Genomic DNA, 19,530 nt, shown 5'->3' with positions numbered 1-19,530 from the left:
AAAAGTGAAAATTTGTGTTGCAGTTTTTAACTTCCTGTTTTTCTTTCTTCCCTTTCCAGCGGATAAGCTGGAATGGTGGTAGCCGGACAGTCATCCGAAGTGGCCGTAATTTGCCCGCACCCATCAGTCTCGCCATCTATCAGGTAGGTGTGAAACTGCAGGCTTTTTTCTGTTTGGGTATAAAAATGATGCAAGTTGCGATAGAGTCTAATTCTGTTCAGGTCACATCCGTCGACAAAATCCATTCCTTTTTTTTATTATATCACAGTGCTGAACTTGTTTACAAGGTACATATATATTTTTTATACGTTGATGTAGGCTAGACATCTGGGTAATAAAACACACAAGATAACAGTTACATAATTCTAGTAACTGGTACAGGATAGATTTTGAAAATGGTCAGGTGTTTCAGGTAGTGTCCACTATCTTTCATCAGGGTTTTTGTGGATTGTTTTATTTCCAGTTAAAATTGGACGTGTGATGTTCTAGCATGTTCATTTGTGATCCTTTGGTCTTTATTGTACCTTTTCATTTCAACCCCTTATAATCTATAACTGATTAAAATCATTGTTGAACCATTTGCCTCTTCTTGATCTTTCACAGTCCAGCGTGTATTGGCTTGACCGCAACTTGCAGACAATTTACCGTGCCAGTAAGGAACCCAGCACGGACCCTGCGGAAGAGATTCGCACTGATATGCTAAATCTTCAGAAAATTCGAGTTTTTGATGCAACTGTTCAGCCTGCAGGTAATTTGTACATATTATGATTATTGAATATCTTTATTGCCTCTGTGTACAGAGGTTTTGGTGTGTCTGTCTGTTTCTTTGCTTGTGCATTTGTAGTTACTTGAATGCAGAAAAGTAGCTTTTTTTCCACTTGCTAGACACATTAGGGACATTGATAGGAAGTTAGCTCAAAGGTCCCAGAAAGGTCCCAGGATATGTATCATCTCATTTCCTGTCTACAAACAGGAAAATTACTTCAAATCATCCTAGCCCGCTGTAGTAGTCTCATATGTTCAGTTCTTATCTTATCTTAATTTACACCATGGATTATTTGATTAATGCTGTATCTATCGTTATCATATTCTACGTATTACTTTGCTGTATTATTTATCAATTATAATTAATTTTGATTAAGTATAGAGGAGGAGGGCCTAGTGGTATAAGCTATATACGCTTTTTCCCTCCTCCTGCACCTGTTTTTATCCACTGTTTATCCTATTATGTATTTTGTATTTTCTTATTGTGCAAATAAGTAACCTTGAACAGGGACATCTAGTGACCCCAACAAGGGGAACAATGGGTTCTTCTTCTCCACTCAGTCCTGTCTTCCATCACAAATAAGTGAACAAACAAGCAAATAAGCAAAGGACAACAAGCCTGACGATTTTCTTGTGTTGTTTCTCAGATAACACCAACCCTTGCCAGACCAACAATGGCGGCTGCGAGCAGCTGTGTTTCGCCATGCCGGACACCACCACTCCCGTGTGCGCCTGCGCTTACGGCATGCTGAGTTCAGACAACAGGCGATGCGACGGTGAGCGTTAGGATAAAATGTTCATCTTTGTCCATCCATATTAGCATGGAGGAAAATTGATCTTTGTTCCAACACAAGAGGAATGGTGACATTTTTTATTAGTCCACTATGTTTTCCATGTACACTGTTAAAAGTCTTGACCTCTGACCCTACAGATGTATCGGATTACCTCATCTATTCTGCGGGAGGAGAGGTTCGCAGCCTCCATCTTGAGCCGTCGGCGACCTCCATGCCATTCGAGCCTGTCGGTGGCGGGCAGCTGCAGCTCAACGGCTATCTGGACTTCGACGCGGCGGACAACCGAATCTACATCACTCGTGAGTGAAAGCATTCTATAATTACAATCTGAAAATGGCCAAAAATGCCATAAAATTGAATTTGAGATACCTCCATACTGGTTAAGAATACATTGAAGCACATGTGTGCCAAATTAGGTGTTTTTATACAAATTTGCACGATTTTCAGCTATACCGCTGGACTTAATGTATTTATTTCATCTCAGGACAACTGGGTCTCATCTGAACTACATGTAGTAGGAGAGTAGTTTTCTTTTGTCTGATCAAATGCCCACATCTAGTTTGTTTTCTTCTTTGAATAGCATGAAAGTTCATTACAAAAAGTTGGATGGAATATCCTACTGTTCTACTATGATCTTCCTCAGAATTTAAGTGACTACTCATCTAGGTGACAGTGTTTTCTTCTTAGTTAAGCAGTCTTCTTGTGTTTTCAGAGTCTGGCACTGACGGTCGGAAAATCAGCTACATCAACCTGAACACGGCAGGTGGAACTGACCCTGTTATCCTTGATATCATCACTGAAGGTAGGGATGTAGATTTGTTAGTAGTTTTAATTGAATTAATGCCTGTGTTCCCAGGGCCATAATATGTAACATTTATTTCATGCCAAATATACATGTAGTAACGTGCAATGTTTAGTCATCAAAGAATACAGTAACTGTGTTTTGGTAGATTTCATCCTTGTGTATTCTGGTGCATTCAGATACAGTAATTATCTGTGACAAAGAGACCTCCCACCTTTTATTTGTCATTTTCCTCACCAGCTACTAAGACGAAGGAGTTGACTTAGAATCTAAAGATTCTGAGTTCAAATCCCTAGCAGGCCCCAATGTTGTGCTTTTGGGAAAGGCACTATATACCTATATATATTTCCTCACTCGACTCAGAAGACAATGAGTACCTCGATTTGGTTAGGTACATCCACTCAGATGGGATGTTAAGTCAGAGGCCCCATGTTTGAGTCCATCCCAGTGTAAGTGGATCAAGCCTAAGGCTTACAGTCCTGTTTTATGCAGCTGGTTATTACTGTACAAAACTAGTGTGCTACGACTCAAGGCAATTTACCGAGTCTGCAAAACAAGCAAAGCAAATATTTCTTCTCATTTCAGGGCTGCGCTATCCCACAGCAATAGCATTTGACTGGGTTGCCAAGAAAATCTACTGGAGTGACGGCTACCCATACAAGATACAAGCAGCCAACGCCGATGGCAGCAGCAAAGTAGATATTTTGACTGGCATTAATTATGTTTATGCCATAGCTTTGGATCCATGCAGAGGGTAAGTTGTTGAACCTCTAACTCGATTGATTTCCTCATCTTAACCTTCTTTCTGCTGCCTTACTCTGTAACTAATAGGGAATTGGGTGCCAAACGGTTACTTCAGTGTGCTAAAGGTTAAGAATGCCCTTATCTCCTTATCTCCTTCATGTTTTTGTATGGAAGTACTGTAAGTTGTGAAATATTCACCTCTCACTGCATTAAGCCCCTGTTACACAGCTGAGTGACTTTGGCCGTATTTGTTGATCACCAGAAGTTTGTTTAATCTGAACATCGTCAGAGACTCAGGCATATTTTTCACCAGAAAATTTACCGTCACATTCGAAGGGGCTTGGAAACCTGCAAACATAGTCTGATCCCTAAAAATCATGCGATGATCAAGAGGTGTCTTACTGACAAAAATGTCATTTTGAGCTCGCAACCTCATTGGCCAATCAATTTTCCTGCTGTGTGCGACTGCTTTACTACTGTTCTTGTCAAATGCATAGACGACAAGCTTGATTATGGGCCCCCTAGTGGCTTTCTATGGTATGGCAGCAGAATTTCTGTTTTTGATTTCTATACATACATAAGTCACGTATATTTTCAGGTATCTTTACTGGACTCAGTATGGAGGGATTCAGAGGGCGAGTATGGGAGGCAACAACAGGACAACACTTGTCTCTAACACTGGTTTGACTTATGGGCTGGCTCTTGACTTTGAAGAAAACAAGATCTACTTTTCCGACTTGTACGGGTAAGTCACTTTCTGTTTCTGTTATCATTTGAATAATCTAAAAGGCACGTGGTAAGGTGGTCTTGTTGACTTTCATAGATTTTTGTTTCTTGGTAATCATTACCACCTGTAAAATGCTAAATACAGTTTCCATTTTCATCTATTACTTCATAAAATCTATTTTTCCACTGCAGGTATGCAGGAAAAATATTTCGAGTCATGTATGTAGCACATAAACCGGTGCAATTGCCTACATGTAGTTGTTAGAGTATTCACCTTGCACATGGTAGGTCGTGAGTTCGATCCCCAGCCGCCGAGTCATACCAAAGACTTTAAAAATGGTACATACAGTCATAGTGCTTTCTCTGTTTAGCACTCAGCATCTGGGAAAGATATGGTTGTTAAGCATACATCACTATCAGCGGACTAGCCCACTGCTGTAGTGATTGCCCAAGAGCTACAGATATGGAGATGGGTGCCGCCCCTATTCATCTTATCAAGACGTCAGAGTCACTTTAACTTTAACAATGTATGTCTTGACACAGCGATACAATTGAGAGGGTGAACATGGATGGATCTGGACGTGAGACCATTGTCTCCACGAGCATGGCGCCCAACGGTATCGCGATTAGCGGATCCTACCTCTACTGGACCGATACGGCCCTAAATGCTGTTCTACGCGCCGAGAAACACACCGGAGCCAATCAGATTCGCATGGCGCAAGGCCTGAGCGCTGGCCTTCGAGATATTCACGTCTTTTCCACTTCCAGTCAACAGTGTAAGTTATCCTGACAGTGTGTAGTATGAATTGTATTCTAATTAAGCAAAGCAATTTGAATGTTGTTGTTAAAGTTTTTACTGCTAGACGGCTTTTATGCTCAATAAACCAATCATCAATCAAGAAACTGATGTTGTTTTAGGTTCCAACGATCCATGTGAAAATAACAATGGCGGCTGTAGCCACTCGTGCCATCCCGCGCCCGGCGGCGGAACGGAATGTGCATGTCCCAACGACGGCAACTACAAACTGGCCAATGGTGGCAAGGACTGTGTCCGTGAGTAACTATAAAACTTCAGCAACACTGCATACTGGTTACTAAAAATGCAGAAATGTTTGCGGTGGTTTTATGTTCGCAGTTTTCGCCGTGAACTCCTTACCACGAACTTAAAACCACCGCACATTCTATTGTGCGGCTGTAGCACTACTATTGTTTCAAACGTGAACTCAAAACCACAGTGAACACTCCATTTTCTCCCTACCGCGAAATTAAATCCCCATGAACATTTCTGCATTTACAGTAACAGTATGTAATCTATCTTAACTTTATATTGACATGACTACAGAATCTGATTGTCAGAGAGCTTTAAATCATTCATTCTACAATAATTGAGTTTGAACATTCCTTGAATGGTGTAGATTACATACTTAAAAGTATGTACATGTAATACTTAAAAGTAATTTGTAATCCTTACCATTCGGGTAAAGTGGTGTCATCCTCTAAGGATATTGGCTGAATATTTAATAGAATTTTTAGATGAGCCAATTTGTTTTCCAGTCATGATGAATAATTTATACATACTGTTAATATCAGTATCATACAGCTTGCAGAATGGATAGGGACCACCGCCTGGTTTTGTCAAGCTTGTTGTTTACACTGCTTTTCTCCTTCGTTTTGGGTAAGACAACAGTTTTTGGTCAGTAAGATTGCAGGAAGAAGAGCATGGAAGGCGGAGGGGGGCAGAAGTAGTTGGCCTCTAACATTTGTAGTTTTATAGTACAATCATGTATGCTTGGATGTTCTTGTTAGCACAGGTTGCTTCAGTTACACCCCAATGTTCCGAGACCCTAACCATTACGTAGGGGTGTCGGAACGTATGGGTGTCAGATATGGTAGGGTGTCAGAACATCGCAGAGGTGCCGGAACACTGGGTTGTCCACAGTTGCTTCAGAGAAAACGAGACCTAAGAAAGAGTACTCTTTAGGGTTACAGATATTCATAAAGTAGAAATGTAGTTTATTGTATGGCTGACACCTGTTCTGATAACCCTACGTTCTGACTCCCATACGTTCCGACACTCCTACGTAACGAGTAGGGGGTCTCGGAACATTGGGGTGTAACTGACGTCGGCGTGGCGTAACGGTTAGAGCGTTGAACTCGGAATCCGTAGGTCCCGAGTTCGATACTCACCATGCCCCGACGGTGTGCCCTTGGGAAAGGCACTTTACGCTACCTTCCCGGAAGGTGGAGTGACGCCCACCGAGCCTACTCGGCTAATCTGTCGAACTGGGTGCCAACATTAAAAAACACCCTGCGGATTTGGTTGCCGATGTACCAACATCTAGCACATTTACCACTGAGAACCTTTAAAAAAAAAATTGACACCTGCCTGCCCTCCGCAGCTGCCAACAGCACCTGCAACGAACAGTGGCAGTTCACCTGTCAGAACGGCAGGTGCATCCCAACGCGATGGAAGTGCGACATCGACAACGACTGCGGCGACAACTCGGACGAGCTCCCCAGAGTCTGTGGTAAGGAAATACTTTGAATCTTTAGTTCCACGAATAACTTCATCAAGAGCATGCCTTGGGTAAATATGCAGTTCTACTGCATTTTTATTATTTATCATTTCAAGCCAGAAAGTGTGGTGTTGTTTGGTTGAAAACCTTCCTACATGTCCCTGCAGCTCACATGATAGATGGTAATTTTCAGATGGCAAGGTGGACTTATTGTGAAGGTTGTTGACTTAGACTCTGAAGGTTATGGGTTCTAATCCTTGCCAGGCACCAGTGTTTCGCCCTGAGGAAAGGCACTTCCTCATTTCCTCACTCGATTCTGGTGAAAATGAGTGCTTAGCTTAGGCTCATGGTCACATTCTCTTGGATGGGATTTTAAGCCAGAGGTCCCGTGTTTCAGAAGAGCCACACCCGAGCACGTTAAAAATCCCACCACTCTTATCAAAAGGGTAGTGGTCCTTCCTGGCGTGAGAGTTTTGTTATCACTGATAAAATTTGAAAAGTTAGCCTGGAACTTTGCTTCCCTGCAGCCTTGTTTCTGTTTTGTTTTCACTGATAAAAGTTTAAAAGTTAGCCTGGAACTTTGCCTCCCTGCAGCGTTTTTTCGTTTTGTTTTCACTGATAAAAGTTTAAAACTTAGCCTGGAACTTTGCCTCCCTGCAGCGTTTTTTTCGTTTTGTTCTCACTGATAAAAGTTGAAAACTTAGCCCGGAATTTTGCCTCCTTTGCAGCGGACCATGTTTGTGAGGCGACAGACTACACCTGCAACAACAAGCGCTGCATCCCAGCTTATTTCAGGTGCGACTTCGACAACGACTGCCGTGATAACTCGGACGAAGCTGACTGCGGTAAGTTAGTCGATGATTAGTCAAAATCAAAATTTATTAAGTAAACCTTAGGTTAGTAGTAACTGTTATTAACATTTCGCATGCTGAAGTAGCTGTTTGGCACCCCATTCTCTATTGGTTACGGAGGTAGGCATCAGGGAGAAGGTTAATGGTGTCCCATGATCATCCCCAGGAAGGAACAAACAAAGAAACGAAAGTAATTTATCAATTAGTTAGTTGTCAATTCCTGGGTTCATATGTCAGCTTAGCCAGTTACAATTTTTGCTTGCATTCAAAGCAACTGAGCAAATGCAATTTATGCTTACATTGTGCCACTACTGAACACTTGCTCCAGACCTGTTCTTATGGCCTGCAAGATATCATGATCCTTGGCTACTGGCTATGTAACAGTAAGTGTATATTAATGTACTACATTTAGTGTTAACGTATTAATATACATAGATTTTTCTGCCATACAGACTACCCTGACTGTGGGGACGGAGAGTTCATGTGTGACAGCGGTCGCTGTATCGATGAGGCCCAGCGCTGTGATGGTTACAATCACTGTCGCGACAACACCACCTCTGATGAGATCAACTGTCGTAAGTCTAAAACTCTCCCCCTTTTGTTTGAGTTCTCCTCTATCCCTTTCAAGGGATGTCCCTGTGGCTCAACTGGTGGTAGCCTCACCATTGAGCTCCTGGCACCAATGCAAGTGTGGAGCAAATATGTATCTGTTTCCCACATGTATTATATATATATTGTGATTGCACACCCTGCACTAATTCAGCACTAGAAAGGCTGCCATTGCACAGGTTATTTCTGACCAATAAAAACTCTTGTTCCAGCACCGAGCACATGTAATCCCAGCCTGGTGAAGTGCTCCACGACTAACGTCTGCATCCCCCGCTTCTGGCTCTGTGATGGAGACAATGACTGTGGTGACAACTCCGACGAAACACCGACCTTCTGCTGTAAGTTTTGTTGATTATGAAATTTTTCGTTAATATGTAATCTACATACAGATTAAATGTCAAGAGATACTTATAATCTAAAGGTACTAACATTATAAGCTGTTAAGACATGCTGTGTTTATTTGAGGTAGCAGAAACTTGCAATGGAAAGTTTAACGTCATCATGTAGTTACATTGTACAATATTTTAGTACTACCGTACAGTCAAACCTGTCCTGGTTCCGCATGATATAAAGGCTTCATGGCCTTAAGGCAACTTATTGATGGTAACCTAGATCATTTTTCCCATTGAAACAAGCAGTAAGAATCTGGTCTATGTGGCCACTTGTCTACTCTGACTGTTTTCTTCAGGTCCCTTGAGTGATCACTATAGACATGGTTGACTGTATTCTAAATGTATTATTTGTCAAAGTTGTCATTATCGTGCTTTGTACAGTACTGTAAAGAGATTCAAAAGGTCAAACTGGACCAGATTGTTGTAACTGTTCACTTTTTTTCATTTTTCAAAAATCTATCTTTCCATAAATCAAAATATAAACAAACATTGATATACACAAAGCCTCACTTTGCAGTTCCATTGAATCAGCCACAACAAATAGATATAAAACGTAACAAAAGTTGGAATAAAAGTAGTTACTCAAGAAGCTTTGAATTAAGTTCCTCATTTACTCCAATACCTCTCAAGCTTCCCCCTCCGAGATGCAATGAGATATTCTTGAATGTCTTATGATAAAAGAATACTAGCCTGAACTCAATCAAGCTTCCGTAACGGCTTGCCGCCCTGTAACCGCATAGCCGCCCACGGGGAGGGGACAGAAATCCCTGGACAGCTGGAGTTTGCGTTATACAGACTAAAATAATACCGACTTTGTTCACTTTCTAACTTAAGAATGACGTGTCCTTTTCCAGTGGCTGCTACCTGTAGCGCTAGCGAGTTCCCGTGCTCTAGCGGGCGCTGCCTTCCCGCCAGCTGGCACTGCGACGGAGACAACGACTGCGGGGATAATTCCGACGAACCAGAAGATGTTTGTTGTAAGTGTAGATTTCTATTCTTGGAAATCAAAGCCATCATTTAACCTTCTCCCTGCTACCTAACTCTGTAACCAATAGGGAATTGGTTGCCAAATGGCTACTTCAGATTGTTAAAGGTTAAAAAAAGAACTCTGCAGGTCAAACAAAGTGTAGTCAGTCCACATTTAAGACTTACATGTACATGTATGTGATAGAGACAGTCACTCACAGAAAACTTTCCAGCCACAGGTGACGATTTCAGGTCGGTACAAACTTAGGATTCAACCGCGGTCAGTACTGACTGAGGCCATAGGGTGATGACGATACCTTTCCAAAATATGTTTTGGTTGGGTTTGATTTCTAACATCACATCGCAGTCCCTAGCTACACATCATGAAATGTTCTAATTCCTGTCTTGATGTTCATCAGCCAATCCTGATAGAACCTGCTACGGTGACCAGTTCACCTGCGACAACGGGCGCTGTATCCCGGGCAGATGGATCTGCGACAACGACAACGATTGCGGGGACATGTCGGACGAGGATGAGCGACACAATTGCGGTGAGCATTTTGTCTTTGTTTCATACCAAGATAAAGATCAAGTTGAGGTATTCAGCAACTAGAAGATGAAAGGATAATCAATGTACTCAATTTGCTATTTTAAAATGGATAGTTAACAAATTAAAACTTGAATTGTTGTTAAAAATTCTCTGAGTTGGAGAATGCTTAATTTTCACATTATTGATTCTGACGTGTTTGTCATCCCGCAGCTGAAAGACCCTGTACAGATGGTTACTTCACCTGCATGAACGCCCCACCTGGCCTGCGCAGGTGCATCCTTCAGCGCTTCGTGTGTGACGGAGATTCAGACTGCCCGGATGCAGAGGACGAACACCAGAACTGCAGTAAGTACAGCCAAAACAGTTCACTTGAAAGTTCATCTGTGTTGGTACATGTAGAAGACTTTGTCATTCTGGATGAAGTTGAAGTTGAATTGCAATTGCCAACACAACAATATTGGCAACGAAAAAGAGACATGGTGACGGTAGTTCTTGTTGTTGTTTTCATTTTTACTGTACCCTGCTTAGGACACTGATAGGTGGTGCTAGCGCTGTTCATATGGAATTTCCAATGAAAACAGCTGATTTCCTAGGATTCTTGCAAAATGCACACAATACAACACCATTAGGCTCGCCCCTAAGGTGTCGCCAAAAATTGGACTTTTGGAATTGAAATTTTTGACTGATGAGCTACAGTCTTTGTCAAGGAAGCCCAAACAATTAATTGTACCGTGTCAGAAAATAGAAAATAATTAGCCGCGCCACACGACAGGGTATAAAGAAATTCCTTTCGCCCGACAGCACAGTCGTAAAAGAAACAACTGCGCCACACGTCGGGACGAAGGTAGTAAATAAATCCTTTCGCCTGACAGCACAGTCGTAAAAGAAACAACTGCGCCACACGCCAGGACGAAGGTAGTAAGGAAATAACCTTGCACGTCAGTACATTGCATTGGCTAGGTACCACACGACGTAACTAGGTATAAAAAAAAAATATTTGAAACGGCTATTTCACGCCGGTAACGGTACTAGGGCCATTCGTGATCAGGACACGATACCACATGGCGTGACATACACAAATAGCTGGATAACGCACTACATGACGTGTCGAGGCGCAGTTTTAATGGAATATATGGTATGTCATCTATTATGGGAACTAGATGGGAGGGTGGGTAAAAACTTCGGAGCGCAGATTGACGTGTGCTTTCACAACGAGGTGTGGGCTGAGAATGATTTGGATATAGGTCTGGGGGATGTGGCGGTGTTGAGACCACCAGAGGGTGTTGTTCGTTCCTCGCCACAGGATATGATCCTGACACCCCCGTTTTACAAACCCGGTTTGTCGGCTACTTGGCACAAAGAGATTTCGGGTTTTCACGTGGGAACGGCCTGACCACCCTGCTAGCTAGTCGGTCGGAGTTCCTTTCCTTTCAAAACACGTTTTTACCATGTCAGGTTTCCATGGCAAACTTGTTTTACAATGCAAGGAATCCTTACCGATATCAAGGGAGCATAAGGATAAACGTGGGCAGACACAAATCAGGTTTGGCGGGAACACAATCATTTATTCCTTAAATGGAATTATAAACAAGTATAAAACAGATGAGTATAAAGGAAATGATATAAAACAAGGTACAGAATGTATACGATAATATCGTCTAAATATCAAACGTTCTTTTAGTTAATTTCCGTGGGGTTAACGCAAGACATTAATGATTTGCTAGTCAAGCTCCATTCAAAGTTTACGACATAGGCAAATATAAGAAATCATAAACCAAGTTGCGTCCACGGTAAAGATTAGGCATCAAACCACCATATAGCTCACCAATTGTGAGCAGAAACAAGGGGCCAAGAGGGCGCGAAATGCGACCAAACATGGAGAGTAGAAAAGCCTACCCGCGAAGAATTCCGCAGTTCGAGTATCGGATCCAATTATATTATATCTGAACAACAACATATGCTCGTAAGAAACGTCAAATATTATGAATGGTACGATTCAGGAGACGGAAGATGTGGGATAAGTGCTCCCCGTATACTTCTGTAATACTCTAAGTTGCCTAGTTCGCTGAGATGGAGTCCATCTTTGACAAAATAGTTTGGGTTTTTTTGCCAGAGTTTTTTGTGATACCATCTGTGGACCGAAGGTGTCGCGTCGACGAGGGGGCGAAGTACTCGGCGGAAATCGTCGATGCGATCATGGAAGTTCGGCATTCCACGTGGCGGTTAAAGTCGCCATAATGGTTCAGCCACTACGACGACGGAGACGGACGGAATGTTGGAGATTCGGCCGGATAGGGCTACTAGGTCATGTGCAATTTTGTCGGGATGCATGTAAGGCCGACAAATGTCGTTGTGGGCCAGTTCGACGTATACAATGTGTGGGCGAGTTTCTCTAAGAATAGGGAGGACACTGTTGTAATATTTTGGAATCGAACAGCCCGGGACGCCGTGGAAGTTAATGTCGACATTCGCTAGCCAAAAGTCTGGACAGACAGCCCGTCCGGAGGCCGTGGACGTTCGTCGCTGAATGAAATTGTCAAGTCTAGAGACAAAAGAGTGGCCAGTAATGGCGATCCGTGTAGTAGGGGGATCCATTAATGTAAAAGGGGGCAGCTCACCGTGTGTTTGAATCCTTGGGTTGGATTGCAATGGCCGCCGTTGAACGTTGGCTGTTGGACGTTGGCTGTTGGCTGTTGTCCTGTTGCTCAGCGGGCCCTGGTTCAGCGGGGCCTGGTGTACGTAGTTACGGGCAGGACTGTTCAGCGGGACCGCCGGGGGCTGGATGGACGGTGCGAAGCAAAGCAAATGTCGGTGCCAAGAGTCCAGATAACAGCGTCTGAGGAGCAGATGTCGGTGCCAAGAGTCCGGAAAACAGCGTCTGAGGAGCAAATGTCGGTGCCAAGAGTCCTGATAAAAACTTCGGAGCGCAGATTGACGTGTGCTTTCACAACGAGGTGTGGGCTGAGAATGATTTGGATATAGGTCTGGGGGATGTGGCGGTGTTGAGACCACCAGAGGGTGTTGTTCGTTCCTCGCCACAGGATATGATCCTGACACCCCCGTTTTACAAACCCGGTTTGTCGGCTACTTGGCACAAAGAGATTTCGGGTTTTCACGTGGGAACGGCCTGACCACCCTGCTAGCTAGTCGGTCGGAGTTCCTTTCCTTTCAAAACACGTTTTAATCATGTTTTACGAGGATTTGATTTGAATGAATGACATAGCTGGGAAAATACATAATTTACCATGTTTGCTGAGTGCCTGGCACAATCTTTGATGGCCAAGCTTGGACATCATTCAACAAATTTGGTTTGGAAATAAACAAACTAACACCAAATTTATGAACTTTTCCCTTTTTATATTCTCCAGACGAAATGCTGGGGTTTATCTAATAGTATTTATTGATGATATTGCTTAATTGAATCTGCCAATAGATGGTCACCTTTGTAAAACCTATTTAGCAAATACCTGCAAATGAGAATAAATTCTGTTGTTGTACTAACAATGAAAATTTTGTCAGCCCGTCGGACCTGTCTCGAGAACGAATTCACCTGCGACAATGGCCTCTGCATCAGCAGTCTGTCACGCTGCGACCATTACAACGACTGCGGAGACCACAGCGACGAGAGTAATGATTGCCAGTACGCCACCTGCAACGCTCAGTACCAGTTCACGTGCCAGAACGGGCGCTGCATCCCGTCCAGGTGGACGTGTAATGGCGATCCGTGTAGTAGGGGGATCCATTAATGTAAAAGGGGGCAGCTCACCGTGTGTTTGAATCCTTGGGTTGGATTGCAATGGCCGCCGTTGAACGTTGGCTGTTGGACGTTGGCTGTTGGCTGTTGTCCTGTTGCTCAGCGGGCCCTGGTTCAGCGGGGCCTGGTGTACGTAGTTACGGGCAGGACTGTTCAGCGGGACCGCCGGGGGCTGGATGGACGGTGCGAAGCAAAGCAAATGTCGGTGCCAAGAGTCCAGATAACAGCGTCTGAGGAGCAGATGTCGGTGCCAAGAGTCCGGAAAACAGCGTCTGAGGAGCAAATGTCGGTGCCAAGAGTCCTGATAAAAACTTCGGAGCGCAGATTGACGTGTGCTTTCACAACGAGGTGTGGGCTGAGAATGATTTGGATATAGGTCTGGGGGATGTGGCGGTGTTGAGACCACCAGAGGGTGTTGTTCGTTCCTCGCCACAGGATATGATCCTGACACCCCCGTTTTACAAACCCGGTTTGTCGGCTACTTGGCACAAAGAGATTTCGGGTTTTCACGTGGGAACGGCCTGACCACCCTGCTAGCTAGTCGGTCGGAGTTCCTTTCCTTTCAAAACACGTTTTAATCATGTTTTACGAGGATTTGATTTGAATGAATGACATAGCTGGGAAAATACATAATTTACCATGTTTGCTGAGTGCCTGGCACAATCTTTGATGGCCAAGCTTGGACATCATTCAACAAATTTGGTTTGGAAATAAACAAACTAACACCAAATTTATGAACTTTTCCCTTTTTATATTCTCCAGACGAAATGCTGGGGTTTATCTAATAGTATTTATTGATGATATTGCTTAATTGAATCTGCCAATAGATGGTCACCTTTGTAAAACCTATTTAGCAAATACCTGCAAATGAGAATAAATTCTGTTGTTGTACTAACAATGAAAATTTTGTCAGCCCGTCGGACCTGTCTCGAGAACGAATTCACCTGCGACAATGGCCTCTGCATCAGCAGTCTGTCACGCTGCGACCATTACAACGACTGCGGAGACCACAGCGACGAGAGTAATGATTGCCAGTACGCCACCTGCAACGCTCAGTACCAGTTCACGTGCCAGAACGGGCGCTGCATCCCGTCCAGGTGGACGTGCGACGGAGACAACGATTGTTTCGACGGATCCGATGAACTGGACTCTCTTTGCGGTGAGTGGACTAGTTTGTTTCCAGCATTATAGGCCCAAATATACAGATGCACTTGGAGATAGAGAAATGAACTACTGTACATTGTACAACTGCTGATTCATATTGACTGTGTTGATTAGATGTCCGTCATCTACAATGCGCTAAGCATTTACAATGTCTAAAAGCATATTTTTGGCAGTTAAATCAAAGGAACAATTTGTGGACTTTTTCTGTCTACATGCTCTTTTATTATGCATATGAAATAGTTTTAGAATCATGATCTCACCAAGTGAAGTGACTTATATGCTAAGCCTTATTTTTCCTCCTGAACATGTTCTAGTGACCCAACAGCCGACCTGTCCACCTAACCAGTTCCTGTGTAACGGTGGCCAGTGTATCTCCAACAGCCTGGTGTGTGACGGTCGCTACGACTGCCCCGATAACAGCGACGAGTTCCACTGTGGTGAGTGGTTGGAGTATTGTAACTGTAACTCTGCCTAGGAGATTATGATTTTAACAAACATCAGTTTTGTTTGTCACCAGGGTACATACATAATTCTGCCACCCTGAAAAGATACGTCCAAACAAATCTCCGGCACAACGTCCCCCAGTATAATGCACACCTGTATATATATTAACTGTGTATACCTGGTGGTTGCTGCACTAGAGATTTCTCAAACTATTTTTCAAGTGGCAGATTTATGTAACCCGGCGGATTAATGTTAATGGAGGTTGTTCTCTAACTGCAAAGTGTTAGACAGAGTTACATGTATGTCTAACCTTCTCTGTCCCTACAGGAATAAATGAGTGTCAGGACCCAGCAGTAAGCCGCTGTGAGCACAGATGTGTGGACACACAGACCAGCTACCGCTGTGTGTGTAACGCAGGTTATACTCTAAGTGCATAGTGTTAGACATAGACATGTACATGTATGTCTAACCTTCTCTGTCCCTACAGGAATTAATGAGTGTCAGGACCCAGCAGTAAGCCGCTGTGAGCACCGATGTGTGGACACGCAGACCAGCTACCGCTGTGTGTGTAACGCAGGCTACGTCCTCATGGCAGACGGGAGGGCCTGTACAGGTTAGAACACACAATTGACTTTTCATGCACTAGCCTAATACATTGTATATAGTACTGTACAGTAGATCTTGAAACTTTTTCAGTGGTTTTATTCTTGCAGTGACCTCTCCACTGTAAATTCATGACACCGCGAATATGTATTTCCAATCATTATTTATTACTACAGTAACTGTTGCACGAAGTTGTTTCTACCACAAATTTAAAATACTGTGAAAACTCTTTTTTCCCTCTCGAAATAAAACAATCATGCTAAAGTAAAAGAATTCCGAGTACAACATGTACATTTTTGTAAAAATATTCCAAAGAGGATAACTGAAGAAAGGAAAGACGGATTTCCACCATTTCAGGCATGCATGTAGATTATGCAAAGATGTACACAATTAGATATATGCAAATAAGGACTTAATTTGCATAATTAACTAGGATATTCTATAATTCCATGAGCAGAGCAGCTGCTGAAACGTTGGTAGATGAAATTAAGAAAAAAGTTTGTGTACCTAAGTAAATTATGTTAAGATGAATGCTGTGTTATGAATTATGAAATCTGTCTTGTGTTACAGATATCGATGAGTGTGCGGATACCCCCTGGGTGTGTAGTCAGGGATGTGAAAACACTCCTGGGTCCTACATCTGTAAGTGCGGAGATGGCTACCTGAGGGAGCCTGACGGTTTCACCTGCAAGCATACCGCAAGTAAGTTTAACCTCTCTTTGTACCTCCCCGTATGTAAACCACCACTTAAGGGTGACACAATTATGAGACCAGGGCTGTCTTCAGTGCTTCTTGCAACCATTGCATGTGGAATTTGATGATTTGTCTGTTCAATCCAGGCTATGTTTACTTTAATACTAGTACATTATGTTCATATGTGTATAATGATCCTGTTGCATGTATTTTCCCCAGGTGTGGAACCTTACCTTGTCTTCAGCAACAGATACTACATCAGGAACCTGACTGTAGATGGAAGCAGCTACAACCTCGTCAAGCAAGGTCAGAAAATGATAAACCTTCATGTACAAAAGCCACTGGACAGTTTCTTGCTAATGTGGAACTTGTTGCCACCAAGTACAGTTAGGAGTACAGGCTGTACAGCACGGAAACTGAGTACACATTCAGGGGACAACTTGTTGAACATGTTTATGGTGTTAAATTTAGCGCCCGTGTCACGATGGCCGATATTTTGGCTGATATATTGGGCATTCGCTAAAAAGCCATTTTTGCTGGGCATTCGCTAAAAAGCCAGGTAAGAATCTTCAAGTTCACTTTATTTAACTTGGATCGATGGATTAACTTGAAACTAATTAATGGGAGCTCAACCTGAACATATTCTGAGCAAAAAAAATTAGATAAGTGCAGCACGGACTTCGCCAGAGTGGGCAACCTGATGAAATTATTTTCGGAAGTGATTTCAAAGTTTTCCTTCTTTACCATGCAGGCCTGACCAATTCAATCGCTTTGGACTACGACCTTCAGGAGCAACGGTACTACTACTCTGATATCGGCGCAAACCTCATCAAACGGATGTTCATGAATGGTACGGGAGAGGAAACCATCATCGACCAGAACATTCCGTTGGTAGAAGGGGTGGCTGTGGACTGGATTGGCAGGTAGCTGAGTTAGTCTTCTTATAATAAGCTGGTGTATTTTAGCATAAACCCTGTATTTTAGCATAAGTGTGTGTGTGTGTGTGTGTGTTTGTGAATAGCATAACACTCTAGAATGCCAGAGTGGATTGTCTTGATATTTAGTATGTGCCTGGGTAGTTCTTGATGAGACATCAAAATGATTACATTTTGGCCTCCTAGCGACTGTCTAAGGTACTGCAGCGAAATGTCCGGTTTTGATATCTTTTATGTTGTATTGATCACCAGGAAACTGTACTGGAACGACAGGAGGCTGAAGAAGATGTTTGTGTCTGAGCTGACTGGGAGGTCCCGCCGGACGCACCACCAACAGTGCATCAGCAAGAACAACACCGACTACTGCATGCAAGAGCCGAGGGCTCTAGCCGTGGACCCAAAAGAAGCGTAAGAATCAGTACACAGTCCTAAAGCAGAGGTTTTGGTCGATAGTTATGTTGTTGAAACAGTTGACAATGTTTTTTTGGCCTTTTCTACAATAACTACAATGTTTCCTAAAAGTGGCTGCAACGTCTTTCATTTTCCTCTCTCTAGAGGGATTTCAGCAACTACTCGAGAAACCTAGAATCGTAGAAAAGGCCCCAAAAAAACAAAACGAAAAACCTTGACAGAAACATCTGCTTGTAGAGTATCAGTACACCTCAGATAAAAGATGTGATAAACAAATTGATCTGGAGTGAATAGCTTCACCTGTCACATTTTTTTAAACAGGGGTGTACATTCTTGCTACAACCAGTATTGCTACTGTAACAAAAAATTGTTTCAACTGCAAATTAAAAACTGAAAAAAAACTCCTTTAACCTCCTACCACAAAATCAAGTCTCCATGAAAATTAAAAAAATTACAGTGTTTCCTTGTTGAGACAAGAACACACAGTTCAATTTTGTTCTCACCACAGGAAGATTAGATTCTCAGCAATCTAAGTTGGAATATGAATAAAACTCAACAATTGTTGCATTGCTCGCTTATCTTAACCCTTAAAGGCATCCAGAGCATTTTGAGGCTTGAAACTTGAATTTAAAAAAAAATCAAATTTGTAGTCATTCCTACACATAATAAGTTTCAATAACACTTTACCATTACATATCAACATTAAAGGAGAAAAGATACGATGTCGTTGTGTGGTGAAAAATGATAGAAAATCCAAGCCCTAATCGACTAATCATGACTGTCCATCCGGTTCGACCAATGAGAGAATGACTGTATGTCCGTCAAGTATTTGCATTTTTATGTTTTAATTTTGCATTTCTACATTTTGACGGAGGTGGGCGGGGCTATGGTATCGGTCTATTTACACTAGGCGCGTGTAACTAAAAGACCACCATGTATCTTATTTTTGTGCCGCTTTTGAGCACTTTTGATGAGAAATCCGCACGCAAATGTGGTAAACAGTTGTATTAAATGTCAATTTCATAAAGATTACAGCAACTAGAATATTTCCAGTTTTCAAGCCTCATAAAATGCTCTGGGTGCCTTTAAGCTGCCAGACTTTCAGCCCAGTAAAAATCAAAAATGTCTCACCCCTGACCTTCATCAGGAAATCCGTGAAACAGACGGCGGCCTTAAGTTCCTGGTTTCGCGCACACAGGGCATGTTTCTGTATCCCTGATATATCCGGGCCTGGCAGTTTAAGAGACCAGAAGACAACATGTAATTGTATCTTTAACAAAATTGCCTAACCTGTTGTTCCTTTTCAGGTTCATCTACTTTACGGACTGGGGTTACCGTGCGTACATTGCGCGGGTCTCGGCGGACGGGTCGCAAAAGGAGGTTCTGATTACGGAGAAGATCAGCTGGCCGAACGCCCTGACCATCGAGTACGCCACCGGCAGGCTGTTCTGGGCCGACGCCCATCTGGACTTCATCGAGTTAGTACTGTTTTCAGTAGTGTTTCAATGACAAGGGAATTACCAGTATAGTCAAACCTCTATAAATGACCACCTGTAGATGAGGACCACATGGTCAATGTGACAACTTTTCGGTGGTCCCTTGGTTGATTTTTCCCATTGCCACAAGCATTAGAACCCTGTCAATATAGTGACCACCTGTCCACATAGACTAGATTTCACCGGTCCCTAGGGATCTTCCTGGGTAATTCTGGCTGTACCTTAACATTTTCCATTTTTGAAAGTACTTGTACACAGTAAAAGACTTACAGTGAATCATTTGAGGCAACTCAATACTACACTGTACCACAGAAT

The 19,530-nt window shown here is 42.9% G+C and overlaps 1 protein-coding gene across 1 annotated transcript in view; it reads left to right on the top strand.

Annotated features, from left to right (window-relative positions):
* The window catches only part of LOC136421131 (low-density lipoprotein receptor-related protein 2-like), an 87,411-nt gene that overhangs the window by 48,327 nt on the left and 19,554 nt on the right, over positions 1-19,530 (top strand). The window contains exons 44-67 of the mRNA XM_066408282.1: positions 60-143; positions 604-748; positions 1,413-1,541; positions 1,697-1,858; positions 2,272-2,361; positions 2,947-3,115; positions 3,704-3,850; positions 4,375-4,607; positions 4,750-4,884; positions 6,231-6,359; positions 7,076-7,192; positions 7,651-7,773; positions 8,020-8,145; positions 9,054-9,176; positions 9,585-9,716; positions 9,926-10,060; positions 14,383-14,628; positions 14,948-15,070; positions 15,565-15,690; positions 16,251-16,382; positions 16,593-16,679; positions 17,125-17,296; positions 17,561-17,716; positions 19,027-19,197. Of these exons, the coding sequence (XP_066264379.1) occupies positions 60-143; positions 604-748; positions 1,413-1,541; positions 1,697-1,858; positions 2,272-2,361; positions 2,947-3,115; positions 3,704-3,850; positions 4,375-4,607; positions 4,750-4,884; positions 6,231-6,359; positions 7,076-7,192; positions 7,651-7,773; positions 8,020-8,145; positions 9,054-9,176; positions 9,585-9,716; positions 9,926-10,060; positions 14,383-14,628; positions 14,948-15,070; positions 15,565-15,690; positions 16,251-16,382; positions 16,593-16,679; positions 17,125-17,296; positions 17,561-17,716; positions 19,027-19,197 (3,392 nt within the window). The remainder of the gene's footprint in view (positions 1-59; positions 144-603; positions 749-1,412; positions 1,542-1,696; positions 1,859-2,271; positions 2,362-2,946; positions 3,116-3,703; positions 3,851-4,374; positions 4,608-4,749; positions 4,885-6,230; positions 6,360-7,075; positions 7,193-7,650; positions 7,774-8,019; positions 8,146-9,053; positions 9,177-9,584; positions 9,717-9,925; positions 10,061-14,382; positions 14,629-14,947; positions 15,071-15,564; positions 15,691-16,250; positions 16,383-16,592; positions 16,680-17,124; positions 17,297-17,560; positions 17,717-19,026; positions 19,198-19,530) is intronic.

The sequence above is a fragment of the Branchiostoma lanceolatum genome, chromosome 15 (genome assembly GCF_035083965.1).
Source record: "Branchiostoma lanceolatum isolate klBraLanc5 chromosome 15, klBraLanc5.hap2, whole genome shotgun sequence".
Taxonomy (NCBI): domain Eukaryota; kingdom Metazoa; phylum Chordata; class Leptocardii; order Amphioxiformes; family Branchiostomatidae; genus Branchiostoma; species Branchiostoma lanceolatum.
This window is presented reverse-complemented; position numbering and strand designations above follow the sequence as displayed.